This window comes from Hippoglossus stenolepis, chromosome 22 (assembly GCF_022539355.2).
Source record: "Hippoglossus stenolepis isolate QCI-W04-F060 chromosome 22, HSTE1.2, whole genome shotgun sequence".
NCBI lineage: Eukaryota > Metazoa > Chordata > Actinopteri > Pleuronectiformes > Pleuronectidae > Hippoglossus > Hippoglossus stenolepis.
The window spans coordinates 9,434,259-9,456,618 of NC_061504.1; the positions used below are offsets into that span (position 1 = coordinate 9,434,259).

At 43.4% G+C, this 22,360-nt stretch overlaps 1 protein-coding gene across 13 annotated transcripts in view; it reads left to right on the forward strand.

Moving 5' to 3' along the window:
* The window catches only part of nrcama (neuronal cell adhesion molecule a), a 55,273-nt gene that overhangs the window by 15,505 nt on the left and 17,408 nt on the right, over positions 1-22,360 (forward strand). For 8 of the 13 annotated variants that reach the window (XM_047338604.1, XM_047338605.1, XM_047338608.1 and 5 more), the window contains exons 2-13: positions 7,180-7,230; positions 16,553-16,721; positions 17,126-17,143; positions 17,432-17,537; positions 18,282-18,475; positions 18,647-18,769; positions 19,030-19,200; positions 19,580-19,636; positions 20,667-20,778; positions 21,075-21,259; positions 21,597-21,728; positions 22,003-22,146. In XM_047338604.1, the coding sequence (XP_047194560.1) occupies positions 16,616-16,721; positions 17,126-17,143; positions 17,432-17,537; positions 18,282-18,475; positions 18,647-18,769; positions 19,030-19,200; positions 19,580-19,636; positions 20,667-20,778; positions 21,075-21,259; positions 21,597-21,728; positions 22,003-22,146 (1,348 nt within the window). In that variant the 5' untranslated portion in view covers positions 7,180-7,230; positions 16,553-16,615. The remainder of the gene's footprint in view (positions 1-7,179; positions 7,231-16,552; positions 16,722-17,125; positions 17,144-17,431; positions 17,538-18,281; positions 18,476-18,646; positions 18,770-19,029; positions 19,201-19,579; positions 19,637-20,666; positions 20,779-21,074; positions 21,260-21,596; positions 21,729-22,002; positions 22,147-22,360) is intronic. The other 5 variants (XM_047338607.1, XM_047338615.1, XM_047338606.1 and 2 more) reach the window with 3 other exon arrangements.

Below are 22,360 nucleotides of genomic sequence, written 5' to 3' on the forward strand. Positions count from 1 at the left end.
ACTCGAAGTATCAGGATTTAATCTGATCTGATCCACATCGGCGCGCTGTTTCCCCCTGAGGGAGGCTTGTAGACGGAAAGCACAATGAAAACTCTGATATGTTCTAAAAATAGCAAACTCAGCCGTGTCATCTCCTGCTCATTTTCCAGTTCTGATCTTCGTTCAAAGCGTCCCACAACTCACACAGCTGTGAGGAGCTCCGATTCTGTGGTGCGAGACGAGTGGAGGAGCGAAAGAAATAAGAAGAAGTGTTGTCTTTTGTGTAGTGAAGCTACAATCTGGCTTCGCACTTCAAGCTGAGGCTTTGTTGAAACATTAAGGAAAAAAGTGAGATCTCCTCTTCACAGTAATCTCACTGGGTTTACAGCGACACATGCTTAACATGCTGTCGTGAGTGTGGTATCAGTCCTGCGGCGCCTGTGCAGCCTTTGTACTGTATTTGCTCGTCGCTGCCTCATCACAGCTTAAAGCCTGAGAGCCATGTTTTTTGAGGAGTCTTAAATGTAATGAGATCACATGGAGAAATCCCTCTCCTGGCATCGTTTATATCAGGAGGCCTCAATCCTCCGAGTGTTCGGAGGGAGATATGCAGTCAATATTAGACGTCTCCCAGGCGTCCTATAGCTCCATATACCCTCCACTGTTTGCCCTCCCTTGTCAACAGCCTCCTTTTGTTCCTCACACTCATTTCCACTTTTCTCTTTCTCTCATTGCGTTCGTCTTCGTCTTTGTCTTTCCCCTCGCTTTTTCCTTTTGTGCTGCTGCTTCAGATAGGGCGCTCTCACAGGCATTTTCCAGCGTGTTTCTGACATGTGTATGTCACTGACAGCCAAGCGCTCTGGACTTTATTCTGCTGCTCGACTCCCTCCATATACGCTCAGATCTTGGTCGGCCCAGTTTCTTTGGCAACGTAGGGAAACCTCAGGTTGTTGTATTAAAGATCGAGGCTTGGATATCGAACAAAGCATTGAAATAATAAGTGTAATGGTTGCTGAAGAGTGTAATCCACCTTTATCAAAATATTCTAAAAAGGTGTTAGTATTTGATGGCGTGTGAAGACCTGACTGTTAAACAAAGCATGATTGTTGACTGCTTGTTGCCCTAGAGGTCAGTTGGTGCCATGAAGGTGTAATCAGCATTATCATTAGCATATCTGTTAAACATAAAATATCTAACAATTCTTCATTACAATGTTGAGAAACATTTAGACCAGTGTAATATATTTTGTTGATTTTATCCAAACAATGTTCAAACCCAGAGAAATCCCAGAAAATTTTATTCAAGGGGAAATTATGTTTAATTTCATCATGTCTGCTTTGTCCGTCTCTGCTATAACTTCCGGGGCAAATGACGTATGACGAAGTAAAAACTCACTGCTAGCCATTTAGCCAGTCGGCTGTTTTTTCTTAGTTAAATACTTGCGCCTGAGTCGCATTAGTAGATTTTCATCGGCAATGGTGACAAGGCAACAACTCCTATGATCCCACAATGCTTCATGACATCATGTTTTTTTGTTACAGTTTTGATTGAGAGACACACTCATAGATATCAGTCCCCTAAATATGCCTGATTGTTTTTTATCAAGATCCATGAATTGTGGGAAATCTGAATATGTAAAGAAAAAAGGTTGCAATGTTAAAAAGGGTAAAACGTGTTCAAATCTGTTCAGAAGTTATTGCATAGTCCAAAGAAATAAACAAACAGAAAGGGGTAAAAACATAACCTCCTTGGCGGTGGTAATAAAACCAGTGCCACTATAGGCTCCAAACAGTGTGTGTATTGCATATTTGTGTTAAATGAGGTTTCCTAGTCCACTCCCCCCCACCACCAGCGTAACCTTGGGAGTCATCCCCCTGCACAGCCTGCACAAATCCTGCATTAACATAGAAATCAAAATCCATGGTGGGCTTCTCTCTCTCTCTCTCTCTCTCTCTCTGTGACTGACTTAATGGAGCCAAGCATCATATGGAAAAGTATTTCATCTGCACTGTCTCTCTCAGTCATCAGCTATTTCTGCAAACAGTCTGTTTTTCATCTTCTTCCTCCAGACCTCCAACTCTACTGCTGGTTGCTGTCATTCTCAAGTTTCCTCTCTCTTTCATATCCGTGTTGAAGCTGTAAATTGAGGAGCTCTCACTCACTTTTTTTTTTACAACACCCTCCCTTCCCTTTCAGTTGTAGAGGATTAGAAGCAGAGGAATGCTGTTTCCTACTGTTGCTTAATCTTGATTTCTCTCGCTCGGACCGTCTCTGCGTGCACGAGTGACACTCCCGATGACTCCATTGTGCAGTGCAGACTGGGAACATGGGGGTCGGGAGAATCGTCCCTTTAACCTCTGGAGGGGAAGAAAAAACAACTTTTGGGAGGCAGTAAATCTCTTTGATTAAACCCAGCTCTGTCTGACTGCTCTTTTTTGTGTGGGACGACACTGTGTGTGTGTGGTGTCTGTCCTCTGAAGAATGCTCAAACCTTGGAATAGCCACGGCAACCAACCCCCCCCCCCCTCTCAATCTCTGTCTCCAACACACACACAGTCAGACACGTATACAAACATTAGAAGGGAATGTATGGGTTTAGACCGCTCAGCTGGAGAGGCTGCAATAAACTTGTGGCCTTTTTCAGTCTAGAAAAAAAAGTTTTTGCAGTTAAGAAGTGTGAAAACTAGTAAGTGTATTAAACCTGAGCAAGGGCTGTGAGATTTTTTTTATTTCAGTGAAGACAGGGATGTTTTGAACAACTCAAGGACTTACTTCAACAACATTCTACTAGAATGGCCCACAGAGCACATACCTCCGCCAAGGCCCAAGTCTCCATAAATTCAAACTGCACCAAATTTCACATTCTCACAGATATCAGTTCCAGTGTTTCCCATGAATTACCTAGACTGTGGCGGCCCACCATAATCTAATTTGTCCCGCCACAGTTTCATAACGAAACATACATGTTTTTAGGCTTCTCATAATGAAATAAGAGATCTCTAACTTAGTGTGAGTTACCATGTGCTCACGCTATGGTCCCCAGCATTTTTACCATCCACGCAGTCAGACCTCATAGTTTCAGCATGCAATACGATTCTTTCTCTCACACGACAATTTATCTGTCACTCTTTAGTCTGTGTACCTGTCACGCGTGAGAGTGACCTTTGTGCGTAACAATACTATTATGATATTCATCATATCTCGCAATGATAAAGAAATTTGAATAATTCCTGGATTCTTTTCTAACTCCAAGTTTCGTGGTAATCCGTTCAGTTGTTTCTGTGTAATCCTGTTCACTAACAAATAAACAAAAGCACAGCGGTAAAAAACATTACCTTCTCGGTGGAGGTAATTATTACCGTTCAGTTTCAGCCCATGAGAAGTTCTTAGAGATTGTCTCATTGTGTGCAAACATTGTCTCCACTTTTCAATTTATTATTCAGTCTGGTGGGATTTTAATTTCTACACGCCAAGGGATTAGTAATGGCAGGGGAAGGTTGTATCTATAAAACACAATGACACGGTGCAATAAGCCCAACCTGGCGACCATCTTAATTAGGTCATTTGTCATTTTGTGTGACTATAGGAACATGTAGACAGATGAACATGAGCACACACACACACCCTAAGGCCTGCACAGAAACCTCTCGACACACAGATGGTTTGTCTGATTCTTGATGAACAACCTTCAGGCTCGCAGACAGGTCCAGGTGGTACCGTCTCCATCAGTGGAAGCCTGGTCGTCGTGGTTACGCATCTTACAGTCGGACGACCAAACTGATGCGTTGCTACCCCGTCAAACACATTTACATTTTTAGGTGCAGAGCCCGATTGTGTGCTTCCCTTTTGTTGAAGTGCTGCTGATCACTCAGAGAAACATTTTTGGCCCGAGTGTTGCTTTGTGTTTTCTGCTGTTTGCACGGCCCCAGCTCCAGGGCAACTGGTGTGTGGAAATCAAACGTGGTCTCAGAAGGGAGAAACCCAGACCTCATTCATGGCAAACTGGGCTCGGAGCGAAACAAGCAAACATCCTGAAGACTGTGTTCTCTGTTACAAGGAAAGAATTGGGCAGAGAAATGAGGAAAGAGGCCGTTCAAGATGGCAACTAACACCCGCTAATAGTTGAGCAGACGTTCAGGGCTCCAGCTGGAAGACGTGATTGTTTAAAAGCTGCTTCTCTTAATGATGGCAGTAAAACCATCAAAGCTACAGGAGACAGCAGAATGTGTTCTACAATACACTGACTGTAATAAAAGAAAAGAATGCATGTATGTTTTCAACATTGACTTGTATTTATTATACTTTCATTTTAACAGACTTTAACATTACTTTATGTAATGTTAAAGGGGTTATGTTGTCACCCCTGTTTGTTGGTTTATTTGTTTTAATTAATTTAAATATAAATTTCCATGAAACTTGCTCCAAGGAGATGACATGGCATGGGTCATTTTTCAGTCTAATGTTGCAAGAAAGGGTGTTTGACATTTTCACAGATTTTCCAGGAAATAATTCATTCATCTTAATGAAATAAAATGTGACATATTTAGGGGACTTTCATTTATGAGTGCGTGAAATTTGGTTCAGCTTGACTGAATTTAAGGGGACTGCTGGGCCTTGGCGTACTAATGCGCTCGACTGAGTCCCATTCCAGTTTGATCTTTGCAGCAGGATTACACAAAGACAACTGATCGGATTTCCGATGAAACTTTGAGGAAGGATGAGACAGAGGAAGGAAGAAGCCATTACATTTTGGTGTGAATCTGGCCAAACATGAACCTTGAACATGAACGTCAATCAACTTGAAATAACATTTGTTTGTCTTTTCAACCCAGTTTAAAAGTCATGTCCGATTACGTGTGTATTAATCCGCGAATGCACAGCTGACGTAGGGGTTTTAATTTACCAGTATGTGTGTGGTAATGTTTTGGTGGAATCAGTTGAGGTTAGAGGTGGAGGCCAGTGTGTGTGTTCAGTGTTTTTCATGCAGCTGCTACTGTCGCTGATCACCGAGGCGCCTCAGCCTCGAGGGATCACCGCGCACACACCCGTGCATCCACATTTCTATTCATGCCTGGGGTCAGTTATTCTATCGTCGTCTGCCTGCCCCTCCCTCCCTCTCACACACCCACTGAAACATTCAGATTCACTATGTCCCAGTGGATGCATAAGCTCTGGCAGCTAATTGAAACAGGACAGAGAGAGTAAATCACCAGGCTTTGGGAGACACAGACAGTGATCGCACAGTAGTGGACATTTAGAGGAACGTGCAAGGGCCTAATTTATCCAGAGCTTCACATTCACACTCTTACTTCAGTGTCTTGTGACATGAACAGTTCAGATCTATTTTTGCAGCATGAATTGCTTCTTTAAAACTCCATTAATTTTTTCCAATACTGTGAAATATCACTTCTCGTCAGTTCGACCCCAGCCCTGTCCAAACAACGCCATCGCCACTGTCCAGAAACAAAGCCAGCGCGCTTGAATCAATATGCTTCATGCATGGTTTGTATTCGAATGCATCAAAATTAACTAACAAGCGCAGCAGTTAAACACTTGGCTCGCTGGTGGATTTTCCAACTTTTGCTGCTGCTGATTTAAAAAAGAAAAAAGCTGTGTTAGGCTGCCACTGCCTCTCTTTGACCTGGGAGTGAATGGCAATTGTATAGTGGGTTTTTTCATCAGTGGAAAAGGGGCTTTAGTGTTGGGTCGGGTTGTTGGCGAGACAGCACCCACGTCCTCTCTCTCTCATCTTTGTTTTTTTACATTACCAGCGAGTTCAAACAGCTCGACCTCAGCTTATTAATGGCTGCCCACACGATCGGCTGGCTTTCTCCTCTGCGCTAACTCCGGGTTTAAATGACCTCGCGTATAAACGAGCCCAGCGTTTCTTTTGTCCTTTGCATTTGTTTTGCTAATGGAAGATGAATGGAGCACCTCTCTCTGGAGATTATGATAATGCATTCACGGGCACGGAGGGAAGGAAGCTCGTCTACCGGGCGGAGGGGTGGGCTCTTTTCTGTCTGTGGGCCTCATGCTGGAGGTAAAAGTAATAAAAGTGACCCGAGACATTTTGGTTATTGATTGAAGGCGTTGTGTTCAAGCAAGACACATTCATTTACTGCGTGTTCCCTGGAGGTTTATTTAGATAGAGCCATGAATTCATGTGTGTGACATTGGGTTGATATGCTGGATGAATTAATGTCTTTTAGCTCTAAGGGCTGATTATGTCCATTTATCAATTCTATTTTGAATATTGCATGTCGCTGCTTTTGAGAATAATTTCCATCTTATTATTTTGCTCAACCAAGGGCAAGTGCTACATGCAGTGGTACAAGTTAGAATGGCAAAATTACAGAGTTGGATTTTCAATGGCAGAGTGGCGCTGTCCCTGAATGTCTCTGACAGTTTCTCAGACTGGAGTTGCCTTTGAGTTGTTAATAGTAAGCTCTGCAGAGGTTACACAGTAAGCACGGGTGCTCAAAGTGAAACTCCCCAAAGTCAAAAAAGCAGGTTCTTATAAATAGCGGTGTTTCAGGAAACATAGCATGAAAAACCGACAGGAAATCGTCAGCTGTGGCATACACACCGTTTGTGGTCACATGTACTTTGGTAGACAGAAAAACATCTGCGGTTGCTTCTACGAATAGAGGAATCGATTTCAGAAGTCTGGGTCAACACGAGGAGCATCGCCAAATAAGGGCATGAACTTTGAGGTTACATTCTGTCAGGCAAGACAGCATCACAGTAGTGAGACACTGATCAGTGAAATTGTCCATTACATTGCTCATCATGCAAAGTGAAAATATGTGTTATCCAAGGATGTAGACTCCCTGTAAGGGCACGATGCCCAAGTGTGATGATAAGATAAACAGCTCTTGAGATATGTGAGCCACATACACAGAGAATTCTGGAATTAGTAGATATACTGTACGTGTCATTTATCTGCATCCATGTGCCGTTTCACCTGATGCTTAATGAGAGGACACTGCTCCAAGTGTGCATGAGTAAAAGCTGTGCAAGCCTTTGCCAAACGAGTTGTAATAAAACCATCATTGCTACATAATATCACAGGAGATAAAGCAGTGGTAAAACAGCTTGGAACTATTAAATTGAGATTATTCCTCATCTTTATCCCTTTGCGTAGTAGCATGATTTTCAGAACAGCCCCATTAATGGCTCGTCCTCTTCTCTCTGATGCAGGTTTCAACAACCTTCTGAGGACCAACAGTGGCTGAAGTTAAATCCTCACAGGTAAGTGACAGAAGCTAATGACCCTCCTCTGTCTGCTTTAATTCAACCCTTATTTCACTCTTGGTAAAACACTAGATGAGGATTTTTAACTGTTTTGTGCTGATTGTAAATGACTCTGAATAAAAAGCAATGATGTCATTTTATTGCATTTGCACAAGCCACCAATCGATAACAACAACGTGTGACCTTGTGCAGTGTGTATGCAGCTTCTCAGTGGTATACAGCACTTGCAATATATGCACAGACTCTGCTTGGATTCAGTTATGCTCTTAATGGTCTTTATCATTTCCGTTTCTGACAAAGCTTGTGTCAGTGTGTGAGTATGAGGGGGCGGGGCCAGCAAAGGAAATGGGACGACTCGTTAAAATGCAGAGACACACAAGCTAAATGTTTGAGACACCGGTGCAGGAACATTTTTAGTCGCACTCCACAGATTTAAATGGTTGCAGTCTGAAGAATTATAGTAGTATTGCAATAAGAAGATTGTAATTTTCTCTCAAAATCCCACGAGCACACGTGGACACCATTTGGAAACTACTGCCCTAGAGGTTTCATCCAGTATCACCCATAGTAGTAGGCATAGATGTGAACAATCACAACTGTCATGACTGTGGACTCTTGGATAAAGAGTTTTCTGGGTTTTTTCCAGTGTTTTTTTTCTTTCTGTTTTTGGAATTTGCTTTTTGCTAGTACCTTTATTAAGGGAGACTTGTTGTTGTCTTACCTTGCTCAACAATGCAGCTGTGGATAAAAAGCATATATCCGACCCTGGTTGCTATGTTTAATTCCTTGTTGCAAAACATAACTCAAGGAGAAGAGATATTATTGATGTGACATGTATAAGCTGGAACATATTTGAAAGACTTCTTTTATGTATTTAACGTCATACTAAAATCATTAAACCTACATTTGGGCGGCTGTGGCTGAGGGGTAGAGCGGTCGTCCTCCAACCTGAAGGTCGGCAGTTCGATCCCCAGTCTTCCCCATCTGCATGCTGAAGTGTCCTTGGGCAAGATGCTGAACCCTGAATTGCCCCTTTATAGAACAACAAAGTGCTGCTAATAGATGCACTGTATGAATGTGTGTGTGAATGGGTGAATGTAAAACTGTACTGTAAAGAGCTTTGAGTGGTCCTCAAGACTAGAAAAGCGCTATATAAATACAAAACCATTTACCATTTACATTTAAAAACAAAATTGAAAGTAACATTTCCACTCCCAGAGAGGTCAATAAAATGACCCAGCATGTGTTTGGTCAGGACTTAGTTTGAATGTGACTGGAAAAATAGGAGCCACATGACCTGGCATCACCTGCTGCTGAACACACACACACACACACACACACACACACACACACACAGACAGGGTGAGGAGGGAAAAACAGATTTAATACACTCAGATTCACATGTTGCGAAAAAATGTGTTGTAGGTTATATTTCATATTTTGTGCAGGACTAGAAATCAATGCACAAGTTTTGCAGAGATCTAAAAATACAAAGCTTCTATATCCTCACACATGTCAGAGAACCCAGAGAGGAGCATCATTATATACACACACACACACACACACACACACACACACACACACACACACACACACACACACTCTGGCACTGCTGTAGACCTTTGCCATTTGAATACCGAGCAGCCACACACATAAAGACTGTAATAATGTGCACAGATTGCAGGCCAGAATCACTCAGCATGCTGCATCTGCTTTGTGGAAAACCCATAAACCATATCTGTAGGGAGCAATGTCTTAGTAACTAGAGCAAGCCAGCGTGTGCAGCAGCACAGTGTTGCATAACAAACCACTACACTCTTTCCACCGCTCTTTACTATCATCGCTACCTGAATAGTGTCACGAGAGCACTTCGCTTTATTACCCTGAACCATGATTTTAACAGTGAGTCATTATCCCAACAGTTTATTGAAGTGAAAAGAGGTACGAGTTCAGTTATTGTAGGTTGTCATGACGAATGTTTTCTCCTCCCTCAGTCTTTGCCCTCCTACCGTTCCCCCCTCTCCTCCTCTCTGTGATTAATCCTGACGAACAGATGGGTGGAGGAGAGAAAAGGGGACATGCCAGCTTTTTGCCGGTGCTATAACACCGTCAATCAGTCCCCTCCCCCCACTCTCACCTCCTGCCCCTCTCTCTCCTGTCACCGTTTCAGCCCGCTCTCCCTCAGTATTACATCCCTCTATCAATCGGTCTGACCATCTCTGTCTGCCTTAATATTCATCAGTAGCAGATGAAATAGTAAGTGTACATTCAGGGTCCCCAGACAACAAGCTATTGCTAGTTTTGACACCACATGAGCTTCCTGTATGGAAAGTGCAACAACAGGATCTTCAGAGATGCATCAGGCCCAATTAAATGTTAAGGATATATATAGGAACCATAAAGGTATAACAGTCCTTCCTCTAGGATACACACACACACACACACACACACACACACACACACACACACACACTGTAACTCATGTCACAGTAAAGCTCAGAGACATGTACCAAGGCCTTGTGCATGTATCTCCTCATCAATACCTTTTACCTTGAAATAGCACCCAGGAATACCAATGAGGCTCGGCTCGTTTACAAGCCCGGCTGGATTTACTGTCAACATTGTTTCACTTTATGAGGATGACACTTCAATGACTGTTAGTGCAAGGTCCATTTATCATAACATGCATCGTGTTCCATTCCAAACACTTCACCACATCTTAAGTGGTTATTCATGCTGCGTTTAGGAAAATGCGTCCATTTCAAGCGTCACTACTTCCTTGCGTCCTTTACGTTGGCATGGTTGTTAAGCATTAGATCCACTAGAGGGCAGCAAGGAGTCTAGAGTTTTTGACAACAACAAATGTGGCGAAAGCGACTTTTTGTTCATGTGCAAAAGTTGTTTGTTCCTCTTGTCCTATGGTCGTCTTGCTTGAACTTTTGGCAACAGAGAAAAATAAATGCAGTGATAGGAAGAAGGGTATAGAAAGTACAGGATAGAAAGTGGGAAAAGAGCTGTTATTAATAGTTGCTCAATTCAGTTTTTTTTATTACTGTATATTGCATATAGGCTTTAAAATGATTGACCACCAGTCTCCTTTTTCTCCCTTAATTTTTCTTCCAAGTTTGCACAAATGCAGCCACACAGAAACACATGCCCTTATGGATTTAACCAGCATGTCCCTCTTCTCTGGCTGAGCCCACAGCTTTTGATGAGATGGCCTTAGACAGGCGAGGCATGCAGCTACACACAACCAACCCACAGACACACATATGTGAACATACATGGGCACACACCCAACACCCAGTCAAGCCCCCAGCAGAAGACAAGCCGGGGCACACGCCTGGCAAAATGTGTGCAATCGTCCAAATATCACAGCTTTTTAGTTGGACGTCAGATGGAGCAAATTTTAGTGGCAGCCATCAGAAATGGCTTTTGCTGACTTACACACGGCTGGTTCCAGTGCTTTGTTTGAGAATTAGTAGCCGCTACAGTGTAATTGTGTTCTCTTGAAGGCTTAAGCTCAACCAGAATTTACAATTTGAGTCGCTGCATTTTATCAAATGTTCTCTACCCATATTTTAGATAATAATATATTGCAGTTTTTTTTGTGTGTGTTCTCCACCAGACGAGCATACCAGTTAGTGTCAATAGTTCTTTAGAGGCAGCAGGTGTGACGCCTCAGACAGAGGCACCGACCCTTCACGCTTTCTCACCTTCTGAGAGAGACTCGCTCTGTTACCCGATTGTGCCTGGAGCAACGCTGTTAAGATTCAGTTCAGATAAAAGGCTGGGATGCTCACTTTCCCCTGAACAGGAATAAAGGAAAAAGGAGAAGAGGAAATGACAATAAGCAAAGTCTGCATCAAGGTATTAATATCAGGGATTTAAGAGTGCTTGGAGAAGCATGGGAATTCACTGCAGGGGGGTCGGTTAGAAACTAATGCACTTATGCAGACGCCATTTTTCCTTTACCTGTTATGACTATTGCGTCTTTGACAAAGTAAAATCCGTTAGAAATGCACGGAATCTGTTTCTAATACAAACTTTCCCACCTTGTACACATTTGATTTTCTATCATTACTAAGCACTGATGCAGTTTAGAGCTACACCCAGTCAAACTGTTGTTGCATCTCTTATAATCAGACGTGTCACCTTGTGTAGAACACCCCTGCCGTTTCAGCATTATCCCAGCGGTAAACAACATGAAGGACAATGGCCCCCATTGGGTGGTGGTAGAGGTGCGACTGGCCGGGCGCATGCTGACTATCAGCAGTTCACAAAGCCTCAGAGAAAAGCACGCGCTGGGGGGATTCTGCGGATGGTGCGAGAAAAACCGACCCCCCCGAAATGGGAAAGCCCCCCCGTGTGTGTGTACATGTGCGACCAAAAAGAAGCTTAGATGGTTTGTTTTGATTAGGGGGCTGTGTGTGATCCGGTTTGGGGGCTATTGGGGACAAAGAGGCTGCCAGTGCTGTATTTTCCCTGCAAAGAAGTGGTGTTAGTGTAGAGAAAAGCTCCTCTTAGAATAACTTCCAATGTAGTGGGCAGCTTCTGATGAAGTCAGCAGTTAAATCATGAGGCGCTCTAAAATCAAGCAGTTATAACTCGTGGCTGGAGAGTTGCCGGTTCCAATCTTCACAAGGAAACTTGGGACCGGAGGAACGGCGGCTGGAGTGCTCACGAGCAATAGTCAAACTGTTTTTGAGGCATCCCCCAGGCCATAAGACTTTTAAACTTTTAAACTCCTCCAATCTGTTATAACTCTGCACCTTAGCATATTTGCACTATTGCACACACTTGCACTATTGTTTTTCTTTTTCTTTAGGTGTATATATATATTTTAGATATGTATATTTTATTTTAAATTTTAAATTTTGATTGAGCATTGTTATAAGAGAGCCTGTGACCCAAGCATTTCATTGCAAGCGACTGCTTAATGTTATCGTTGTGCATATGACAAACTCTTGAATCTTGAATCTTTCTTGGTCTGGAATGTAGTGTAACATATCCCTGGAAATAACAAAAGTAACACAAGTATGTTATTACCTCATCCATACAAGAGCTTATTGTCTTTTTTTACAATGAACTCCACACCTCTCGTCTGCATTTCCAAGTGTAAGACAGAAAATACCGTACACCCTGCATAGATTCACTTTAACTTGAGTGTACGCTTTATTCCTGTTCCTCATATAAAGTGTCCCCTTCCCTTCAAAGGTAATGAAAAGCGCAACATTATCCCCCTATTGTCTGATGCATAGTTGTCCTTAAGTAAGTAATACTTAACTCTGTACAAAGATATGAAACTGGCGTGAATAGCTCCCCATCGATCACAGCAGATTAAGTGAGGCTACGCAACCTCTTAGTTTTCCGTCCTCATCAAAAAGTGCAGTCAAGGCTTTGCCCCGAAGATGTAGGGCCATTTTCTCACCTTACAATGGGCTTTGTTCATCTCAGACTCGCCACACAGGGAGAGGGAAAGATAAGAGGAAGAGGAGACAGAGCAGTCGGCCAATAAAGTTATCAAGTGGACAGATTCATAGACAAAGGCTAAGAGAAGAGGTTGGAGTTTAGCGCTCAGGGTCAGGGCCCTTTCTTTCAGGTGTTTACACAGAGGAGTGGGACATTACATACATGGTCTCTCTCGCTCTCTCTCTGGTATCCACTGGCAGTGCTTTACATTCTGCATTCCTTCGCTCTGTGTTCAGCTCCCAGTCTTAACTTGTGTCTCAGTTATACACCAATTTAGAGCTGCTCATATTAGTTAATATTTCCATATTGACAAAGGATCCCATGACTACTTGTATGTGAAATGGGTCACTGAAGAAGTTTTCAGACATTAACCCTTTTGGGTCTGGGGTTTGACTTTAACACATGACGGATTCCTGAGGAAATCGTCCGGTCCAGACATGTTGACAACAGGAAAATGTCCAGAACATTCAGACGAGGGAAGGTGCCTGGGTAGAGCATGCATTAGAGAAGGATATGACGTGTGCTTTCTACTATGAATACACAATGTTTTGTTCAAAGCACATCGACACCAGTGTCAGCCCTCATCACCAAAAGCTCACAAATGTCGTCCTTCAAAGTTGATATCGTTGTCAGAGTCTCCTACGTGTGTCGCATGATACTGAGAGATTCAGTTTCCCATCCGTCGCTACATGCCCACTCACTCACTGAGAATTCTGAGGAAAGTTTCCTGCTGTATTCTCACATGGGTTGACTCGGACATTTTCCCGATATTTTATTCAAGGGCAGGAAGGAAAAGTTCCAGAAAATAGAATTGAAGTGTCTAGACTTCACTTAATATATTGGACAGCAACTTGACCATATTGGTTCACTCCTACCGCTCTCATCAGCCATATAAGGAAGCTGTTCTGCGCTACAATAAACTTATTGGACATTACCAGCACAGATCCAACTGACATTTAAAGTCAGTGGTTTAACACAGTGAAGAATTCAGCAGCATTCTTTGAGAAAAATACTGAGAGACATCAAGTTGAATCTCTTATTTGAGGTGTTTGTTTGGTGTCATATCTGCAATGTTCTGTGTGTGGCCTGCTCTCTGTGTTTTCAGGTTTTTGTTTACGTTTTCTTTTCCTACTGTGTTCACCTTTCAGCTTCTTGGGCTTTTGGTTTCGACTATCATTTCAGTGTGCAGATTCCCCTCCGTTGAAAACCCACAGCGGAACAACAAATGTGTAAAGTCTGCCTCCTCGAATGTCGGCAGTGCAAGCGGTCGTTCCAGTGGCTTCACATTTAGGCTGCAGCTCCTCGCCGTGCGTCTGTGGGAACTCTCATGGCTCAGAGCTCCTATTCTAGTGACCTGGTTACTGGAGATGCTCAAATTGCAAGAAGCCAACTGGAGATCAGTGTGTCATGGTGCATGTTGCTCTAAATGAGAGTAATCTAGGCCTGCAAAGAAAGTGCAGCTGCTTAATTTCATTTTACAACTTGCACAGTAAGTCATTGTGGTATTTTTATGTATAAATAGCGTTCTGTGTGTGCGCCCAGATGCAAGAGACCGTAAACTCCAGTCCAGTCGAGCTGAAATTGAGTCCTGCTCAGTCTATTGTCTCAGAAACCTCTGTCACTGTGATTTGATGTGACTGCAGATGACAGTTTACATCCCCCCCCCTCATTTTCCTCCTGCCTCGTCCCTCAGCTGTCATCCCTCAGTGTGACTCAAGGCTGTGGAGTGACCAACTTAGCACGCTGCTGCAGGGTTTGCAAACTAAGAGGAAGGAGGACTGTTAAGAGTGTGTCGACGGACTTCGCGTCACTCTTTGTTTGTTGTTGGCTCTGGGTATAGTTGCCACTTTTACTGATGTTGCTGCTCAGGAGCAGGTTAGCCGTTTCCATGGTGATTTTCCTTGTTTACTTCGTAGAACTGAAAACCCACAAGTAAACCTGAAGTTACCCCGATAACCACAAATATTACTTCGTAGTACAAGCCTTAGGTCTTTTGTTATTGTTTTGATTGAGAGCCCCCTGGAGGCTGGAGTCCCTTATTGTATGTTTAAATGTAAAAAGCAGCTGTGTGCATGACATAACAGCAGATTCTCATTCAGAACTTCATATCTGTTAATGAGTTTCAAACTAACAATATGTGCCCAAAGACGGCATCTTCACAGAGCTGTGGTTTCATTTGACACAAACCCTGATACAGTCTCACTCACACAGTAAAATGACATAAGAATTTCAAGGTTTGATTTAGTGTAATAGCCCGTCAGCCCGAGTGGTCGGCTCAGTCCACTTCCACTCTGAATTACTTTAATAGGTGCCTCTATGTTAGCAGTGTGCAGCAGTGTTAAGGCTTTTATTGATTCATCCTTTAGTGAAGACTCGGTATATGATTGCAAACTCACACTGTCTGCCATTATGGTGCATTAAAATATCATTTTTAACACTGAAAACCTCGATAGCTCTGCAGAAAATGAGCGTCAGTTACTGCAGAAACGTCTGATCAGTGCGACAGCCAGACTGCGCTTGGTTTGAGGATGAATCACAAAACGAGTAAGTGAAATTGACGAAGGAAGGCAGGAAGTAAGATAAAGGAGACTGGAGTTACTATGTGACTCCATCAGAGCTGCGGGCCAAGTCTTTGACCTCTGGGCTTTGACCCCTGAGTCAGTGAGAAGAAGAACAAGGAGGATGAGAGATGTCCTGCCCAGTAGCCAATGTCATCCCACTCATACTCCCGTGTCGTCATAATTTCTGTTTTGTTCTTGTTTTTTTATCTGTGCCCTGCAAGTAGGGAAATGATTGTTTCACATTTAGCTCTGGGACAAATGTTAGGCTGTGTGTGTAATTGTGCTTCTGTGACACCACTATTGCTGCCAGACAAATATCTTCCTCCCCACTGCACAGTGCAGCCTCATGGAATAGCCTTTCATGATGGCAAATCCACTCACTGGGCTTCATACACTAAATTGTTTTGACCACGCAACAAACAGGTACGAAAGAGTGTTCGTCCTCGTCACTTAAACATTTTGAAAGTTCAGTTTTATAGTGCATGATTATGCAAATCAAGGGCTTGGATGAATTCCCTACGTGAATGTCTGAGCAATTTATCGTGCTGAATATGATGGCTGTTGAAATATGGAAATGTTGACATTTTCACATGGCAGATAATAATGTCTTTATTCTGTTAACTCACCGGGCACAGGCACTATCTGTGTTACCTGATGATACCAGATTTCTTTAATTTGACCCTAGAGCCATTAATCTCTCACTGTCTCTCAGACATAGAAACTGAGACACAGATGACCAATGAAAAGTTATATGAATGATACCTTGCTGCTGTAAGGCATTTCCCAGTTTGGGAACACTTCAATACATCCATCTTTCTGGATGAAAGTGGTGGGCCGACCAACAGACTGAAAATATTAAAATTCAACAGTAGCAATGGCCCTCAAAAATGTATGTAATCCAGGTTTATTTGTGTACATGCTGAGTAAGCATTCACCCGCATTTCCAGCAGGGAGCTCCCCTTCTAGTTAGTCGTAGTTATTTATTTTGGTGCAACTGTCCACCTCTGACAGCAGATCACCAATTACATCAAAACACATCAAAACAAAAAGTCTAGATATTTTATTATATGTGAATTTCAAGCTGAACATAAGAAAAGCAGAATTAGCAGAAGTCTCTCTGTCCTTCACACCTGCAAAATCTAGAAGCTCTTTGCGAAGCCTCTGAACTTCGTTTTCACACCTTTGTCATCTCTCGAAGCTTTTGCCTCTCTGATCGTTATCATTTCGCATTGCACTATTTTTTGTGGAGCCGAGGTTTCACCACCATGTTTTTCATTGTTTTGCAGACGTCTTCACCGTGTCGACCACCGTACCTGCTGTTAGAATCTGGAAAAAAGGTCTTCACCACGATGCATCCGACCACGGACAGAAACAGGAAGTGGCTGCCTGGTTTTGGAGCTATGCTATTGGTACTCTTGAGTCGAGTGACTTCAGCGCTAGAAGTGCCTCTTGATCGTAAGTACCATATTTAATCTCCAATGTAAGACCAGGTATTTTACTTCCTTCAATTAACTTTGAGCGTTGTGGAAATCACGCTGAACTTTTGTGGGGGCACAATGAATTTTAGCTTCAGTGGCTTTAGACATTACATTTTCGCATGTGTCAGCATGGGTTTGGTTGTTTTTCAGGAAAGAAATTCAATTAAACTTTGGACGTACTCTGTTTGTTTTGATATTTCAGCTACTTTTCTTGCATTTATTGCACCTGCCGCAGTCGGGCCGGCTCAATGAAATGCTTAAAAAGTACCTGAAAGCTTACAGTACCTGAACCTGCTGTTTTTTTTCCTCCTCCACAAAAACTAACACCTTCTCCTCAATATTCTACCACTGTGGTACGGCGTGTCATGATGGACTAAAAAGCTAAAGTACTGGAAGGATGTAAGTTGGCCGTTGACGTCTAGTGTGGAGTTTTTGCTCTTTGTATGGAATGGATTATTATTATTTCGACGTGCATGCAGTTTTCTGTTGCCACATGCTTGTTTTGGAGTAAGTTGTCCGTCTTCAGATTGGGGGGTTAGGTATTTTTCGTGGTTTTGTTTGCAGTGAGTGTTTCTATGTGGAATGCGATTGTTGCTCGCTCGAATATGCAAATTCCCGAGTGCCATGTTCAAATGAACCTGTGTGCGCGTGCGTGTGTGACGTTTGCTTCTATTCATGTTTCTCCAGTGCCCCAACCTCCCACTATAACGCTACAGTCCCCGAAGGATTACATCTTTGATCCGCGGGAGAACATCGTCATCCACTGTGAGGCCAAGGGGAAGCCGACTCCCAGGTGAGACGACTGCTTTGAGTCTGGTTATACGAACACGTGCAAAAGGCCCAAAAAGTACGTGGATGTCTGTCTCCGTTAACCACCACGTTAGCATAGTACATTGATTTCTTCCCCGACAGCTCCCGAAACCCGAAAAACATTTGAAGTATAAACTGAGTCAGGAGTCAAGAGCAAACATTGCCATGCTCCCTCTGTGAAATTTTCGATCTGTTTCCTGAGGGCAACGACACCCGGAGCGGTGCGGAAATATGGATCACCATAGCAACCGTTGTCATGGAGCGCAGTCGCTTGAGAGACAGCTGGCAGAGTGAATTAGCCACAGTTTGGATTTGCCACCAGTCTCTGAGTCAAACGAGTTACAATCAGACAAAGTCCTGCCATAGAATCAGTGATCCACACCAGTCTGCACAAATATAGCAGAATGCGTTTCTTTGATTTGGACCGATCGGACTGGACTGTGTCATTTCCTCTCTTATGTTTCCTTGTTGCTGCTAGTCTGGAAAATAAAGGTTTATTCAAATCGTATGTTGTTAAAAGCCCCACGATCCATGGATTGAAATATGGTATTTTGGGGTTTTAGCTCCTGCGCTGTGGAATGACCTCCCACTCATCAGTCTGCAAAATCAGTGGCAGTTTAAAAAGCAGCTACTCACCTGTATAGTTTTTTATTTGGGATTATTCTGGGTAATAATGATCTACGATAATATGATTATCATGATTGTTAGTTGTTCTGCTTGATGCTAGCTTCTCCTGGACGAGAAACGGCACACACTTCGACGTGGAGAAAGACTCCAAAGTCCTGGTCAAGCCCGGCTCAGGAACTCTCGTCATCGACATCAGCGGCGAAAAGGCGGAGGCTTACGAGGGAACATATCAGTGCACAGCCCATAATGAGCACGGCACGGCTGTATCCAACAACATCGTCATCAGACAGTCCAGTAAAACTTCATCATATTTGATCACTTTATTTCCAACTGTGTTTTTTTCTTCTATCTAACTTATTGACTGTGTGATGAATTATTCTTTTCACTTCCAGAGTTTATCAGTTATTATCAGGAGGTGCTGAAAAGAATTAGACCAAAATGAAAAACGTTGTTTGTGACTCACAGGGTCCCCCCTGTGGTCGAAGGAGAGAAATGAAGCCATCACTGTGCAGATGGGGGTCTCCCTGGTGCTGCAGTGCCGGCCCCCTGCTGGGCTGCCCCCTCCTGTCATCTTCTGGATGGATAACAGTGAGTCTTCTGCACGTGTGCAAATCTGCACTCATCATGTAAAGACATAATGATTTCATAGTCACAGAGGTTTACATATGTAGAACATCTATTATATCGTGTATGACCACTTTTAAGCTTGACTTTAACTGTGTAATTTGTGTATAGATTTAATAGAAAATTGTCTAATGGACCCCAGAAACCACTTTCCGAGTCACATTTAAATCTAATAAATTGTTTATCATTTCCACTTCTAACACTCTCTCTCCCTCGTCTTTTAGATTTTCAGAGGCTGCAGCTGGACAAACGAGTGTCCCAGGCCCTGAACGGAGATTTGTACTTTTCCAACGTTCTCCAAGAAGACACCAGGAGCGACTACATCTGCTACGCCCGCTTCCCCCACACGCAGACGATCCAGCAGAAACAGCCCATCTCCGTCACCGTGCTCAACAGTAAGTCCAGACACCGAAATAAACCTCTGCCTTTTACTTCTGAAACTTTCAATTCACAGTTTGTCACTAATTCGCATTTCCACGTTGAAATAGGAACTTGTTTTTATGTTTCTCATATTAAACTGTCTGAATTTCCATTGTTCTTTCTTTACTCCAGCTATCCTGAGCTCCATGAACCATTAATAGAAATGTTTGATTATTACAGAGGTTGTGTGTCAGTGTCACTATGACATTACTGCACAATAAAGTATATATACAAATGCATTTTCACAAGCTAATGCATTTGTATAACATGGGGGGGGGTTAAGCTATTGTAAAGTAAAGCATTGCCTGTTTGTTTCCTTGGTTTGCATGTTCACGATTTTCTGTTATATTACAGTGGAAACAATGAATGAGACTGTGGCTGCTTTATACAATATCACTGAGTTCTATAGTGGTGAGTGCTGCTGAATTCCCATCAGCCCCTTCAGTGTGAACCCAGCCCTGTTTTTACCCTTTGGCATAACCGCACACTCACCTGTAACTCAGCCTCTACCCCCCCTCCTCTATGGTTATATTTTAACATATACTCGTCCTCTGTATGTTGGTTCGTTTGTTTCCTGCACCAGGTTATGTTCTCATTCTTTGTCTGTTTGCAGGATTACGTAAATACTACTGAACTGATTTTCCTTAAAACTTGGAAGGGTGGGGGGGTAGTAGCAAGGAAGAGCCCATTAACTTCTGAAACACGTTAGATTTAAGGAGCAGATCCAGCAAGATTACGCCAAAAAACTACGAAAGTGATTTCTACCAAACATCATTGAGGGAATGGGGGGGAAGGAATAATCACGATTTAGATTTCCATGGGCTGATAGATCTGTAAGAGTGTCAATTCAGCTGTCTACATTAATTGCCTGTATCCTATTAAGCTCTGAGCTGCCTTAAAAGCTACATAACATTAAATATCAGCTGACTGCATCTCCCCTGGCATCACACACACAAACGCACGCCGATCTCATCAAGCTCGCCTTCAGTGATTATCCAAGATGGCTGCCGCGTATGTCACATTATTTTAACATCAGTTTAGCTCCACGTTCTACAGCAGCAGAGGCCCGTGACTTTCTGAGGAATGTGCGAACACTGTACGTTTGCTGCTGCAGGGCTGCTTTCCGCCGAGCGCACCCATGTTGCCATTGCAACCGCGCTCGGGGAGATTCCTCCTGCTCCTTTACTCTCGTCAGTGCTCACGCTGTATGTGATGAGGCGAAACAGAAACATGTCATATTGTGTTACATTGTGTCTAGTCATCAGTCACCCATTTTCCATCCCTTCTCTCCACTCATGACAAATCCCTTGATAAACTGTGTATCTTTGACTCCATCCCCCTGTTCTTTACCCCTGACCTGAACTCCTCTCGGGGAACTCAAACCTTCAGTCCTAATATTGCGGCCTGGTTCTGATCTGGTCCCGTGTGCTCGTGTGTTAAGACAGCCCAGAGGGGGAGCGTCGTCCGGGGTTCATGATGCCTCTGGGCCCCACCAGTACCAAGATGGTCCTGAGAGGAGAGACTCTGGAGCTGGAGTGCATCGCCGAGGGCCTGTAAGTTCTGCTGCAATTTGTCAGCTTCTCATATTCAGGGTGTTTACTTTATTTCATGTTCAACATGGATTTTATGCCTCTGTGCCGGCGACAGCCAGTAGCCGGAGGTATTATGTTTTCAGGTTTTCAGGTCCAAAACACGTTGGTCTCTTGAACCTGATTTCTCAAGTCGGCATTCAGGGAATTTCTTCAACTTTTGACTAGTTGTCCTTGGGACTCAAAGATTAACTGATTAGATTTCAGTGGTAAAATCAAACATATCTCACGCAACTGATTTGTAACGGCTTCCATAACAGGCCCACTCCAGAGATGTCGTGGCAGAAGGACGGAGGTGAGCTGCCGGGCAGCAGGACGTCCTTTCAGAACTTCAAGAAAACACTGAAGATTTCAGACGTGAATGAAGCAGACGGAGGCGACTACCGCTGTACGGCGGCAAACAACCTGGCCACTGTATACCACATCATCAAGGTCACTGTCAAAGGTATGAAGATCGACAGTTATTTGGCCACTTTGCAACCAAGTGCACGTGTTATTCCTCACTTGAAGTAAATCCCTTTATACTTAATGTTCTGACTCATCAGCATATATCATTTTTGCAGACCATATTCACAAATCATAGGGCTGAACAAGGTGCGACGTCCTTTGTCCCAAATCCTCAACTAGAATTAGGAAAACTACCGAAAAGTCCCTTTTACAGGGGGGCAAAAAAACCAACAACCTAGAAACCTCAGAGAGAGCCACACGTCAAGGTTAAGATAAAAAAAAATCCTTTCAACTGAAAGTAGCTTTCACAAATAACTGTTTTTGTTTGTCCCCAGCGGCTCCTTTCTGGGTCAGCGCTCCCAGGAACCTGGTCCTCGCCCCGAATGAGACCGGCATCCTGACCTGCCGTGTCAGTGGAGAACCCAAACCCAAAATCAGCTGGTTTGTCAACGGAGTCCCCATAGAAAGTGAGTCAAACGATAAATCCTCTTTTGCTTAGTGTTCGTGAAGGTTTGAATAACGCACAAGTATTGTTATGTGCAGGTTTCTTCACATGTCTTATGCTGCTTTTGTAGAACTAGCATTGTTATAAAGCCTGCTGATAAAGGTGGGGCAATCTGCATACCTCAGCATGCAGATTACATTAAAGAGGTTGTGGTACAAGTGTGCAGGCTTTATTTTGTTGTTGCTGTTGTACAACTTACCAGTATATGTTGGACAATGTGTTCTGTCTCGCGCTAGATGCTCCTGAGGACCACACTCGCAAGGTGGAGGACGACACCGTGATTCTCAGCAATGTGCAGTCAGGATCCAGCGCCGTCTACCAGTGTAACGCATCCAATGAGTTTGGCTACCTGATGGCCAACGCTTTTGTCAGTGTTCTCGGTGAGTTAGACGTGTAGCTGGAAATATATCACCCCCTTGTTTTCCTCCGGTAAAATGCAGCCCCTTTCCAAATGTTCCACATGTTCCTGTGGTGTTCCAGTGGGTCACTATTGTGCAGAAACACACACACACACACAGCTACAAGTGTGTAAACCGCTCTCCACAAACAGCCCTAACGAGACTGATGTAAATACGAGCATCAGGGGCCAGAAAC